The sequence below is a fragment of the Sipha flava genome, unplaced genomic scaffold (genome assembly GCF_003268045.1).
Source record: "Sipha flava isolate LNK unplaced genomic scaffold, YSA_version1 3_pilon_pilon, whole genome shotgun sequence".
NCBI classification, from domain to species: Eukaryota; Metazoa; Arthropoda; class Insecta; order Hemiptera; family Aphididae; genus Sipha; species Sipha flava.
The window spans coordinates 4,371,503-4,387,084 of NW_020273108.1; the positions used below are offsets into that span (position 1 = coordinate 4,371,503).

At 28.9% G+C, this 15,582-nt stretch overlaps 1 protein-coding gene across 1 annotated transcript; it reads right to left on the bottom strand.

The window, feature by feature from the left end:
• Window positions 1–1,182: 1,182 nt before the first annotated feature.
• On the bottom strand, window positions 1,183–7,893 carry LOC112688760 (jerky protein homolog-like). Its single transcript, XM_025562111.1, has 3 exons — window positions 6,805–7,893; window positions 6,392–6,655; window positions 1,183–1,251 (listed from the first exon to the last, which is right to left on the bottom strand). The coding sequence occupies exons 1-3, from the start codon at window positions 7,891–7,893 to the stop codon at window positions 1,183–1,185; spliced, it is 1,422 nt and encodes a 473-aa protein (XP_025417896.1).
• Window positions 7,894–15,582: the final 7,689 nt, after the last annotated feature.

The following is a 15,582-nucleotide window of genomic DNA, read 5'->3' on the forward strand; positions in this document are numbered from 1 at the left end:
GGTGTATTTAAACTAACTTCTAGGGGGGGGGGGGGGAATCAATTTTTTTTCTTTAATTCAGGCTCAAAATTTACAAGTAAAATTTTTGGTAACATTTAAATCAGATGAATCCTTAATATTTGTGGTTTTTAGATTCTGATTTGGGTTTTTCGATAAGAATTAATAAGAATGAAAGCGTCCATCGATGGCCGGTTCTGCCGACTACCATGGAATATGCCATAGTCAAGAACGCGCTGATATAATGTGACGGTGGTGGTGGCTAATCAAATCCAGTCAGAAGTGTTTTGCCGAGCGCTTTCGAGGACCATGTAAAATCGTCGTAACCTCCCCCCCCCCCCCATCTACCACACCCAGTCGTTCTAATACTACAACATAGGTCGAGTCTGGAAAAACTGAGAGCTTACTTATGTATATTAAGTTGCCTATACAATAAAATATTTTCTTAATTTTTTTTTACAAATTATATTATTGTTTGTAATTATTGTATTTGTAAATTCTTCTGATTAAATCATTAGCAATGACATTTTATATTATTAAAAATAACCAATTAGTACTCTTTTTTTCCCTTTCTTTTTACTTTAATCTGAACATGCACCGCTTACCTCGCTTGCCCTGACTGCACGTCACTGGTATTTACCTATATTTTAAAATGCTTTCAGATTAAAATTGATACCAATATTGTAACTATTTAAACTTTGACATCATTGTGAAAAAAATGACTTACTTATGAGGGACTCAAAAACATATTCTATAATTTAAAATCTTATATAGATTTAAAAAACCAACTAACTAAATTCTTAAATCTTTATTAGCCCCTCCCTTGGTTAGTGATAAAACCCGCCTCTGTTTTATCGTCGCGTTAATCACGTCGACAACATATATTTGACATTCAATATGACTTGGAATTGAATACAACGCGACGGTAATAACGTTTTCACTCGCGTTAATAACGCGTTTTGTTTAACAGAGCCTTAAATATATATATTAAATTACTTATGGATAAAACTTTACCACGGGATAACGATTTCTGGGAATCATAGATCTTACTACAGTAGAACTCCGATTGTACAGAATAATTATTCTCAACGGTGTACCGGGATAACCAAATATTCGGATAATAAGCTCCAGAATGAGACGACCCGTACTCGCCTTCAGTCAAACCATCGTCAGTTAATTTTCCTCTCATTCAGTATCACCCTTTCCACCTAATTTATGAGCTACTTTATCATTTAAAAGTATGTGGTAAGTATCCTAGAGATGATTTTTGTCCACAAGCAACCACTCATTTGTATTATCTTCATCACTGTTCTCTAATACGTGGACTTGTACACTAACACAATACAATTTACGATTAACGAGTAGTTTAAAGAAATAAGACTGACTTACAATTTTCAACATGCCGTTATATTTGATAGACAATCATCATGGGCGTAGCTTTGTGTATTATTATCTATGAGGGCTATTATATTATAGGATCAGAAAAATGTATTCCAAAAATTTCTTATCTTTAGTTTGAATTAAAGCGAAAGAGAACATTTCCAAGAAAAAAAATGTATAGGTGTCTCATTCTTTACCTAACGTTTTATTTTAAAATACATAAAAAAAAAAAAAAAAAAAAAAAACAATTAATTTTGAGTTATTAAATTAAACTAAGACGTCGGTGTTTTTCTACAAAAATATTTAATATATTTTCCGATTCTATTGCATATGATAAATCTCTTTCAATATGAAGAATTGATAAGTTTGTGAACCTAACGTTTGCCATGGTATTTCTAGTCCAATTTTTTATTCGTCTCATTACAAAAAATAAACGTTCACATGCGTGTTCTATACAATTATTCGTTATCGTTATAATCAAGGCTCGGAACTTTAGGCATTTGCATATTTGTCTAGAAAGTGCATATTGAAATTCTGATTCGATACAAATTCGATTCATAGTATGTATATTTCAGATATAAAAATTGTTGTTGCATAATTTTGTATAATTTGTTACTTTTTGTACCAATTCGCATATTTTGAGTTTAAGAACATTTATATGCATATTTCATGGATTTAACAAAATTTTTTAAAAAAATGTATAGTTTAGTAATAAAATATTAGATATATGACAACCAAAATTCTAAGTCTTATATCATTTGGCAAAATAAATTAATTCATCAACGGCTATTATTTATATTGCTCCGGCTCTCAATGCATTTAACAATAATATTATAATCTTTATAGTACCGAGAACTCGTAATAGTGACCACCACTGGCCAGTACCTATTTATTTTTATATAAATTTACCACTATATTAATATTTTGTAACATGACAAACAAATTGTATAACCATAGGTAATTCGTAAAAAATTATGTTTAACCATTAGGTTATCAGCTTATACACAATATTATTTCTATTCATTATAATACTGCATACATCTGCATGCAAGCGACTTCATTGTACAGTGTACACTAGTCAGTAGTCAGTTTATTATTATTTAAGCAATTATTTTCCAATTTTTTACTGCATATTATACCGCATATTTTGATGTTTTTAACGCATATGTATGCGCATATTTTAGTACTTTTTAGAGCATAAAGTTTCGAGCCTTGTTTATAATATTATCATCGGACGACGCGACAATGCATGGCCTGACGGGCGTATTCGACTCCGCCAAAAAGATCTTTTTACTCGTAAAAACTTAAGCTATCGATTGCACCGGCTATTTATTGCGCCGAATGTTTTTATATATCGACTCCGCCGAAAATATGTACCGTATGTTCACCAATTTAGAGAACACTGAATTTCTCGGCCGGAAATAAATACACATTTTCAGAAATTGTTGGTTAAAATTGTTAACCCTCTCAGTACGCGCATCCACAATGCAACTTATTGTTTTTTTTTAATAGCAACCGGTATTTTTTATATCAAATTCGGGTGGGCTGTATATTTTTAAGTCTTTTTGATCAATTAACCATGACTCTAAAATCAAAATTGACTAAATGAGATCCATTTAAATTTTAAGATTAACTTAATATGGATATACAATCATTTAATTAAAATTGTTTACACAATTAGTGACTTGCTTACCTTCAATTTTAATATCCCCCCCTAATAAAAAATACTAAAAACGCCTCTGGCTAATATTGATTATAACATACTCCATTTTCAATTGTAAAGTGTCTACTAGGCTACATAAACTATCCTTAGATTCCATTCGATATAATACAAATACAATTTTATAGGTCACAAATACTTTACTTGAAAAACCAATAAACGTTTTAAGAAATATGATTATGTAATGCAAAGAAAAACGTACGATTCACAGTATCATATTGTATTATAATATAATATTTTCATTTATGCGGTCAATAATTGTACTTCATAAAAAATATAAATATTATATAGGTAAATAACGCTTATTTGTAAAAAAAAAAAATTACAATAAAAAATTAACACTAAACTTAACAAAAATATCACACGTAAGTATTAAAGCCAAATGTTATAAATTTACAGTTAAATACAGATCCTACCTATTTCAATTTAAAGGCGAGCGATAAACGGTTTACTCTCACAATGACCATAAGACATTCATAACAATGATAAATATTAATATTATCCCATTGTCGGTCTTAAAATACAGGTTACCATAACTGTAGTAGAAACATAACGTGTCCGAAAATTTGTACAATAATAACCTGTTCGGAATAAAGTATCCGAAAACTATTAATTGTACAATAATTATAGAACACGATGATACAACAATTAATATTCATATTTTAGTTTATAACTGTACTATATTAATACACATAAATTAATCGTGTTTATGTATTAGATTTAGATGGTATACCTACACTTTGTCATTAACAATTATCATACAAAAAGAATCGTATTTTAATAATTGCTTTCCAATTAAATGATAATGCAAGTGTTATTTTTTAAATTATGTTATAGAAAATAAAGTATAACAAATAATATACCACTAATACTTCCCTAACCTCCACCCAACCTACATAACCTCCACGCATAATGAATACTTGAACCTAAAAACGTAAGCTATGAATAATCGAAAAATAATTTAAATAAATCTATTTAAAAATCAAACGACTTATGAAATACGAGTTCGTCTAGTTATAAAAAATTACTTTCCGTCTCATATTTTAAATGTTAAAACCACGTTGTTTGGTTATAGCACTTCGACAACAGCGTCTATGTTCCAACTGATCTTGATAATCAACCACATTATGTATAAAACATATCGATTTTATTGTGCAGCAGAAAAAATATGATTAATATACTATTACATTATGCATTCCTGTTAAATAAACTGTAATCAGATATCATATCTTATGTAGGATATAAGTTATAACCTACATTAAATATGATAAACTTATAACAGTTACTCAGCTCATTCAAGGGGAGGGGAGGAGTTTAAAACCATAAAATAACGCAGAAGTTTCCTCTCAACACTATAAATTAACAATTAATAATTAGAAATATTACATTTAAAATTAATTTAATATTGGTTTATTTAATTATAATTCTGAAAACATAAAATTAAGAATTTTACTACAAGTTGTAAATATTTATATTTATTTTTAAAACAGAAATATTACAAAAAAATATTACAATATTTTAATAATGCAACCTACTTCTTTTTTTTCCGTTGGTAAATCTATTAGGTAAAATATTAATTTATCCTACTCATAATAATAATAAATTTTCATTTGACAATTTAAAGTTTAAACAAATAATTCACAATTCAGAGGAATGAAATAGAATTATATTAAAAAGTAAACACTGCAAGTGAACTTTTCTGATAACAGCCAAGAAAAAAGTATGATGAAGTCAACGAGATATATAAAATATATATATATATATATATATCTGAGATGTCAGCATAAAAGGTTATTAATACATGGATGATTATATTATTATCATTTATAGGCCAAAATAAGATAACAATGGCATATTATATCATTATCATTACCTAACATTTGGAAACGTTGATAAAAAATGACCAATAACTAGTGAATTATGAAAACCATTTCAACAGTTAACAGGTAAAACCACATTATAACCATAGGCAGATATCAGGGGATTTGGGGGGGGGGGGAAGCTTAGACCCCCTAAATATTTTAATAGCATCCCCCAAAATCGAAACTTTGTTAGACATTTTATTTGTTGTTTTTATAATTTATTTATAATTATCTGTTAATTTTTTTTGAAAATCGTAAAATAAGAAATAATGAAAAACTATTTACAATAGCATTAACCAATTACATAGTTTGGCTATTTGCGAAAGAAGTTTCAGTGCAATGAAAAAAATAAAAATTTGGTTAAGGACATTGTTGGTTCAAGATAGATTCAGCAATCCCTCAATACTATATAGGTATTGAAAAATATATATCGAAAAATATAGAAAGCGATGATATTTTGAGTATCTTTGCTAATACAAATAGTTATTTGTCATTAAAATAAATTATTAATTATTTTTAAATATACGTTATTTAGAGTTTTTTTAATACAATTTAAATATATCTATATTTTTAATAGTAATAAGTTTTACTTATGTATGGGAAGGGGTGTGGGGACGAAGCCCCTGCGGGTTATTTTACATTGAATTATTATAACCCCCCCAAAAATTCAACCAAATGTCCGCCTATGATTATAACATTAGCAATCGGCTAAAAAAACTTCTAAAAAAATCAAAAATAAATTAATGATGGAGGGGGGGGGGCGATCGAATGCCAGAAAAAATTATAATACCTACCATAACAATAATATAGCTTTAAATGTAATTATCGATATATTATTTGTAGGTAGATAAAAAATAATTGATAAAAGAAACCACCCATAAATTACTCTAACAAAAATATATAAAATAAAATAAAAATAAAAATTCAAATATAAGCATTTTTTTTAAGTATGAATCAAAAATATATAAATACTTTGAACAATATATTATAAATAATAGTCAGAAATAATAATTCAAACAAATACACTTATTACAAATTTAATCAGATTTCACTATATTATACCCAATATTTGTTAAGAACAAATCAACATTCAATTCTCCCCCATTAAATTATATACAGTAGTGCCTCGATAGTCCGGACGAATTCAGACCGAGCATCGTCCGGATTACCGATTTTTTCCGGATTACCAGAGGTTTCTCAAGATTACCAACTCAAATGACTAAGATTTTATTTTTAATTTCACCATCTTTATATTTATTGCATTTTAAATTATAAGAATAACAAACAACTTAATTTAAAACTAAACTAATGAATTACAAAAAAAAAAAAAAATGTTTATAATATGTAGAATTTAAGTATAATAATCGGTAATTTTTTTCTGAATAGTACTTTTAATTTTCATTTCAAAAGCGAGTTCTCTGAATCGACGTACCAACAAAATATCAGTGCTATCCATGTTCTCATCTTCCGCCCATTGCAATACAGTATTCAGTGCATTCACAGCTTCTGAAGGAGAAACTTTACTTATACTGATTGAGCCACTTTCATCCTCGTCGTCAATATCCTCTTTTGCTGCAATTTGTAGAATTTGATCATCAGTTAAGATTTCATGATTCGCTAAATCTTCGTCTGCGCCACGGCAAGCCCATTCCTGTGCTTGAGAATCAGATATTTTATTCGTACATATTTCCTGTATCTGGTTTATGAGTGTAGAAAGTTGAATGTCATTAATTTCAACAACTTCCGTCGATTTTATTTTCTGTTTGGAAAGGAAGCAAGTTTTTCCACGATTTTTTTTAAGAGCATTGGCGGGACCAATTTCCAACAATATGCAAGACTAAAAACTGCGTCTTTTAAATTTATGGCCTTTAGAGCATCAATAAGGTTTTCACCATGCACCGGATCAGCAAGAACATTGACTAAGAGAGACTTACGATAGTTTAATTTAATATTCTGAATTACATTTTGATCCATCGGTTGAATAAGCGCTGTAGTATTAGGGGGTAAAAACATTGCAAAAATGTTGCCATCATCACTACGTAATTCTTCTGCTGATGGATGTCCAGGGCAATTATCCAACAACAATAAAGCTTTTGGAGGTAAATTTACATTTAAAAGGTGCTCACGAACTACAGGAACAAATTGTTTTTGAAACCAGTCTAAAAATAAAAAAAAGTGGCCCAAGCATTTTTTTTGTCCACGATAGTATACGGGAAGGTTAACTGATTTAAACGCACGTGGTTTTTGTGCAGTACCAATGACGAGTAAAGGCAATTTATGTGTTCCACTTGCATCAGCACAAGGCATGAATGTTATTCTAGCTTTAATCATTTTTCTTCCAGGGGCGTTTTTCTCATGACTTGATGTTAATGTATGCTCTGGTAACATTCGCCAGAATAAACCGGATTCATCAGCGTTATAAATTTGTTCTAGGTCCAAATTGTTTTCATTTTTGACTCGCAGTAACTCATTTCGAAATGGTTCGATTGATGCTTCGTCACATGAAAGTTTCTCACCCGTTATTTTAAGGCGCCTAATACCATGACGATGTTTAAATTTGTCTAGCCAATCTCTACTAGCAGTGAAACCATCTTCCTGCTTTGTTATTTTACGGTGAAATAAACGTGCTTTTTCGCAAATTATTTCACCACTTATCGGAATATGTCGTCTCTGCTGTTGCATAAACCATATAAATAAAGCACTTTTGAGAATAAGATTTTCCGGTTCTTTTAAAGTTTTACGTGTGCCTGGACCACGTTCAGTTGTGCTGACAAACTTCATAATTTTCTCTTTATTTTTTTTTATGTCACCAACAGTCGATTTACCTATTCCGTATTTCTCAGCAATCATACCATAGTTCTGGCCATTTTCCATTAGCTTAATTATTTCAATTTTTTGATCTAAAGTCAAAGTTACGTGTTTACGAGGAGCCATTGAACAAACAAGAATAATAACCCCTCGACAAGAAAGAAGTAAACGAACTGATCATCGGGCATCGATTTATTACCTACATATGTACATATTAGTCTTTACTAGGAACAGTAGATAATAAAAATGACGAAATTGTATTTGTCGATAACAATATCTTATGCATAGATTAATTGGGTTCCGGGAATTCTCGTAAAATCTATTTACGAACAAATGGAATTTTGCCGTCCGGATTACCGCGTTCACCGGATTATCGGGGGTCCGGACTATCCAGGCTCCACTGTATGTCTTTTAGGTTGTCGCTTATAAGTTGATTGCCCAATATTACTCAATGTTAATTTCATTTTATTACCACTTCGTTTATCATATATTTCAATAATTTCCAAATTGATGGATTATTATGCCCAACTAAATAACTAATTAACCTATTATTCTACTTTTCACACACGTTATTGGTTTTACTACTATTTAGTAAAGTAATTTGGTGTACATTTCACATTGGAGACGGGAATTGAGGAAGTCAACGAAACCGAATACTTAAATCATCATCAGTTCCTATTCTACTAGTTATTTGATAGACGCGTATAATCATTTGTTCAGATTAGTACGGTATACACAACCCATACCTATTAGATAAAGTAAAAATATTATATTGTAACGTTTATTTCGTAAATTACTCAGGTTGAAATTAACGGGGGGGGGGGGGGGGTCCGGGGACTCTTTTATCGGAGACTTTTTCTGTTTACCGGACTTTCGACACATCGCCTAACATTATACACACCACTATATTATAACATACTTCGAACAGATGCTCTTCAAATTTACCAGTGTTTACCAATATATATATTCATATTTTTATACGAAATACTGTCAGGTTAATAGGTACAGATAATAAATACAAATATAAAATAGATAAAATTGTATCGTGCAATGGTTAAACAGTGGAATAAAATAAAATAACATTTTCAGAGAAGTAATACAATTAAGTTAATAGAATGAAATAATTTTTTTCACTAAATCATCATACTAACAATCAAAATAATAACAGTTGAAAATTATTGAATATATAAAAATGAATCGCAAAATGTGTTGGTAAGCGCATAACTCAACAACGCCTGGACCAATTTGGCCAAATCTTTTTTTCAAATGTTCGTTGAAGTTCAAGGATGGTTTTTACGGCGAGAAAAATTAGAATTATTGCTGGAAAAACCCTAAAAATAGCCCTTTTTGACCCGGTCGATAACTGCACAATTGAAAATGAATTATTAAATAAAACTATTAAAAAACTATTAAAAAACTATAAAAAAAAACTATTTAAAAACTATTCATTTTATTTTTGGTAGTAAATGACGGTTATTGCATAAATATTAAACAAAAAAAGATCCCGCAACAGGTGTCAAAACAAATCAGAATGTTAGTTCGAAAAATTATTATGCATATCGGTTGATGATTAAACGATTAAAGATAATAATAAATAATAAATGATTAAAGATCAAGACAAAATTATTCTACGATATCATGAGCTTCGTCAACAATTCATGGTCGAAATGTATGTAAATACAGAGAGCGAACGATTTTGATACTTGCGATTTAATCAAAAAAAGCTGCGTGCAGAAGATTCTCAAAACAATTGTTAGATATTGGAGATGGGAAAGTTACTACAGATAAAACGGAATGTATAAAATTACCGACCGATTTCTGCACAATCATTTATTCGCAAGATGCTCTCATTGACTAGATATTTTCCAATGTACACAAACAATACATAAATCATGAGTGGCTGGCAGAAAGGGCAATTTTAGTAGTAAAAAATGTGGACGTCAACGAATTGAATCTCAAGATAAACATTTATTACCAGGAGACATGGTGTCATACAAATCTATAGATATAGTTTGCTATGCTACTGAAGCTGTAAATTATCTAACAGAGTTTTTAAACTCATTGGACTTACCAGGCATGCCACCGCATAATTTACAATTGAAGGTTTGTTCTTCGGTTATTTTGCTTCATAATTTGACCTACCACGGTTGTACAACGACACGCGATAAGTTGTTAAAAAATTAATGAAAAATGTTATCGAAGCCATAATTTTAAATGGCAAATTCCGAGGTGAAAATATATTATTACCACGAATCTCTATTATACCCACAGATGTGCCAATACAATTTAAACGCTTTAAATTTCCAATTAGATTGGCATTTGCAATGACTATCAATAAGTTTCAAAGCCAAACAATGTCTGTAGCTTAGATTTGAGCACATCATATTTTTCACACGGATAATTATACGTGGTGTGCTCTCGAGCCATCCAGTTTGTGTTTGCGAAAGATGGGATTACAAAAAATATTGTACACTCTGTTGCATTAAGGGATAGATATTGTTTTTTACTTATATTGTCATAATTAGCGATATATATTATTTCAATGGATCAATTTTAATAAATTATTAAAAAAATAAATGTTTGATGTTTTTTCATTTTTATATTTCGCTACCATTCATAGCACGCCATATATCTTCCTTACATCCTTATACTTACCCACATTCTTACATGCCTATATTTAATTAGTTATTTTTTTCTAGCAAAATATTCTCTAGAAATAATTTATATGACAAAACAACGTTTGTCGGGTCAGCTAGTTGAATATATAGCCAACCAACCTTAATAAACAATAATAAGTTACAGCATTTATACTTGGATGACCTAAGACCTAAGTGTGAAGTTACCAAAAATCATAATTGTATAATCAGGGCTCGAAATGGACCGGAACGCACCGGAACGCAGTTCCGGTTCAAGACAAAAAAATTTTTAGCGTTCCAGTTCGTAAAAAAAAAACCGTTTATCGTTCCGGTTCAAACAAATTTTTACTGTACCTACCATATTTCTGTAAAATTTAAACATTTTGCAGAATTGTGCATTGTAAAATATTTAATAAACGACAAACGACCGCAACGCATTAGTAAATTTATTGCTTATCTTTAGATAATCGTTGTCCGCCGATAGTGTAGTTATTGTCTATATTCACACGATACGCACCTATGTGTATTTTTAACGTACGATAAGAAATACTATGGAACGGCACCATACGACGGTTTGACATCCCCACGTGCCTGCAGTTTTGTACATACGTTCCCGCAAGTTAGCCGGAAATTCTTTATCAAACGTAAAAGTTTTGATTTTTCTGAGTGGCAGCAAAACATGTGATCATATTGATACCCGTATGTTTTGATTAGCTTTTAGTATCATTTAAGCTGCAGTAATACATGTATTATATTTTGCTTATCATTAATTACATTAGTTTATAGCATATATTATTCCGTGCGAAAAATATGAGTTCTTCTATACTAAATTGGGTAAATAAACGTTCTAAGTCCAATGATGAATGTGATAATTCGACAAATAAAAAACTGTGCGTTGAAAGTGAACATACATCATCTAATAAAGAATCAAATAAAAATATGGAACTTCACGAAACTAGTGATTTGCCCGAATGTTGGAATAAAGGTCAGCACGAACATTTCATGACTGTAAATGAGTGGCTAGTAGTTAAAAATAAAGCATTAGGTTGTTTGATTTGTAAAAATATAACAAATTTAGGATTATCTGTTGTTGATAAAACTCTTCGCTTTTCCAAACCTTAGCAAGACTGTTCTATAATTTCGAATGGAAAGTCAAATGTCTAGTTTGAGAAAAAAAATATTTGAACACAAAAAATATGACGCTCATCTTAGAGCAGTAGAATTACATGAACAATCAAAAGAAAAACAAATAGAAAAAAGTTTCGAAAATGCATTGAAATCAAAGTTCTCTACTACTGAAAAAGTTTTTATAACTGTTTATAAAATTGTAAAAACTCAAAGGCCTTTTGTTGATTTACCAAATGAAATAGATTTACAAGTTTTAAATGGTATAAATATGGGAAACATTTTACATTCCGATAAAACGTGTGCGGATATAGCACTCCACATTGCATCAGAGATGAAAAAAATTATTTGCCAAAATATAATTTTAACTAAAACAAATATATCTATTTTAATCGACGAATCAACTACTCTTAGTAAATTAACAACATTAGTAGTTGTTGTTCGTGCATTTATTGAAGATTTTCCCGGTGAACCTTATACTTTTAATCTTGACTTAATTGAACTCCCTAATACCTCTGCTGAAACTATTACTAAATCATTACTTGATTGTTTGGGTGGACACGGATTTGATCAAATTTTTTTAAATGAATGTTTTATTGCTTTTGCATGTGACGGAGCTTCTGTTATGATCGGAAAAGATTCGGGAGTAGCCACGCGACTTAAAATTCAATTTCCTAAATTAATTATTTGGCATTGTTCAAATCACCGTTTGGAATTGGCATTAGGTGATGTTATTAGCGAAGTTTGTGGTATAAACTATTTTAAAATATTTATTGATAAACTTTATACTATATTCCATCAGTCACCTAAAAACCAAAACGAGTTAAAAAAAGCTGCTAGTTCATTAGAAGTACAAATTTTGAAAATTGGTAGAATTTTGTCAGTTCGATGGGTAGCATCAAGCAAACGGACAGTTAATGCAGTCATAAATAATTTTTCTACTTTGTGTGAACATTTCAACTTGGCGTCAATGGACTCTACCAGAGACTCTAAAGAAAGAAGTAAATACTGTGGATTGTTTAAAATGATAACAAATATAGAATTTGTTAGTAATTTAAATACCATGTCTGATGCTTTAGACGAATTAGGAGATTTATCAGAATATTTACAAAAATGTAGTATTACATTAGTAGACGCTGATAAATCTATAAGAACAACAATACGTGTATTAGATTCTATGGCAACCGATCCAGGTCCAAAATTAACTAACGCATTAAAAGAAATAAAGAACGAAATGTCGTATAAAAATGTAATATTACATAGTGGCAATGTTCCTAAAATAAATTCTGCACAATTTTAAAAAAGCCTAGCTAATAATTTAAAATCTCGAATGATGACTTCCAGTTTATCAAATGTCAGTCGTAATGAAAAACATCGCCAAGACAATGAAAAAACGTTTAAAAACTTACTTGATAATATTGAAAAATTGAATCCAAAAAATTGGCCTCTTTCGAATGATGGCCAAATAGAAAACATACAATTTGGTGACTGTAATATTCGTAATTTATGTCAACAATTTCAAATTGATGAAAAGAGCACTATTCAAAGTTTTAGAATTTATAAAATGGACTTGGGCAAAAAGGAAATTCCAGAAGATTTGAAACCCCTTTATAAATCAATTGCAACGATTCCAGTATCGACTAGCGAAAGTGAACGAAATTTTAGTTCTATGAACGAAATCATGTCACCACTAAGAACTTCATTAAATATAAAAACTGTTGCTGCTCTTTTATTTATTAATTGTGTTGGACCACCTCTAACGAAATTCGAACCAGAAAAATACGTTCGATCTTGGTTATTGAATGGTCGACATTCAGCTGATAATACCGCAAGTCGTAAAAGAAACCAAAAGTGTGATAAGACATATGAATCATTGTGGAAGTTATTGTAAAAAAAATTGTATTGATGCTGTACTTTTTGAGTTATAAATATAAAATTTAAATAAAAATAAGTTTATAAATTATAAGTAATTCTTTAAACATTTTATATTCATATTTTTATTTTATATAATATATACATACATATTCGTAAGTAAGTAAAAGAAGATAAAAATATATTTAAATTTTTAAAAGGGCTGAAATTTTAAAGTGAGTTTCATAAAATAGTAGATAAAACTTATATATTATTAAAAAAGGGTTAGTATTTGAGGAAGAAGAAATTTTAATTTTAGTTGGGTGAAGCCTCCAATTCTATGATATGTACTCAAAAAAAAAGCGTTCCGGTTCAGAAAATTTTCCATTTCGAGCACTGTGTATAATAAATCAATATATTCCACTCCAATGTATAAACTTAACGGAGTAATATAATAAAAATATTAATACACACACACACACCCATACATATGTTATATCGATAAACATATTTGTATTTAAATTCATCTAAAGTAACATAAAAGTGAAACTAAAAAAAAAACTAATTTGATTTAAATAATATCTAAATTAAAAATTAAATTTCTGTAATTTGATATTAATAAATATAGGTACAACTAGTTTGGAATTATGAATCAATATTTATTTGATTTTATACAGGACTGTACATTTATTTTAATTAATCATTGTAGAATATTCAGTAATAGCAATGTGAATTTCGCCCCAATAGCTGAAAATTGTTAAATCAAATCCATATTTTCAATTACTACAGACATTAAACACAAATAATTGCCTTTTTTAATATATTGTTAACACTATTTTAATGAAGTAACATTTAAAGTCAATAGTACAAAATATAAGCGTTCTCCATTATTAAAAGTTATGAAAAGATTTAAAAAAAATACAAATATTTATATAATAATACAATTACTAGTAAAAAATAATCTCTTACTTTATAATAGGTTTTCTATTGTTAATATAATTTTTTACAACATCAAGTTTTAATTAAAATGTTTGGCAATTTTTTTTATTTTTGTGTACAAATATATGAATACATAGATGCATACACATGTCACAAATACACAATATGTATTTGTTTAGAGTTAAGACAAAATAATGATATAATGATAAGTTACTTTAATGATACATTAAAAAATAAATAAAATAAATAAATTACAAGAAAAAATACATTCCAAGCAGCTTAACAACACAGTCTAAGGACTAAATCAAATAAAAAGTAGCAGCCAAAAATAGTTCATCAAATTATAAAAATAAATATAAGACAGCATTTTAAAATTATTGCCAAATTAACTCACTATTCAATACAGAAGATTAATATTGATTGTTTCACAGCAATCAAAGCTAAGTCCTACTTTATATAGGTAATAAATATTGTTTGTTTCAATGTAAAAAAAAAAAATGCAAACAGATTATGTATAATAGAAAAATCCCTTTTTCTTGTCTACATGAACTAATGAAACCAATTTCTTAAAAATATTGTAGATATTTTTACATTGAAAAATCCAATGCAACAGAGGTCACTTACTACCTTACACTCTATTACCTTGTATCCCTATAAAATATTTGTCTTAGATCAATATCTATCAAAATGTGTCTAAAATATTGTATATAACATACAAGTAATCATTAACTAGTAAAATATTTTATAAAAAAAGAAAGAACATCTAGAATCTTGGTAGCTACTTAAAAATATTGTTTTCTTATATATAAAGACTCACATTGTATTACATTATTTTTAATGATAAATTAGTACAGGGATAACAAAACGTATTACAGGTATGGTTTACACTTGAAAAATGTATTATTTTGGAGACTCAAATAATTAAAGGTAAGAGGGAGATTATTTTCTTAACCAACAACAATTTGTGGTTAATTAAACAATATAATCAATAATACAGTAAGAAAACTATGAAAACGCAAGTATTAATTATAAACTCCAATTTATCATTAATTTAACAACCTCAAACCAATAATTCATCTATTCTGATAAACTCAAACTAATATGGCTAATAAAATAGCTACAAACTCTAATTTAATCAGAAAATAGATTGAGTAAAAAAATTGAATTAATTTTACCTCCATGTTCATAAATTTGCATAAAATTTTAGTATTAACATTAATAACTAATATTAAAACCAATCATAAATGTAATTAAATAACAATAA

What these genes read in the sequence shown, in the direction of transcription:
- LOC112688760 (XM_025562111.1), bottom strand. Translation starts at nt 7,893, where the DNA reads ATGGCTCCTCGTAAACACGTAACTTTGACTTTAGATCAAAAAATTGAA. An exon ending in CCATAAATTTAAAAGACGCA is followed by an intron (nt 6,656 to 6,804) that starts GTTTTTAGTCTT and finishes CTCATAAACCAG; the next exon opens with ATACAGGAAATATGTACGAA. An exon ending in ATAGCACTGATATTTTGTTG is followed by an intron (nt 1,252 to 6,391) that starts GTACGTCGATTC and finishes AATCATCTCTAG; the next exon opens with GATACTTACCACATACTTTT.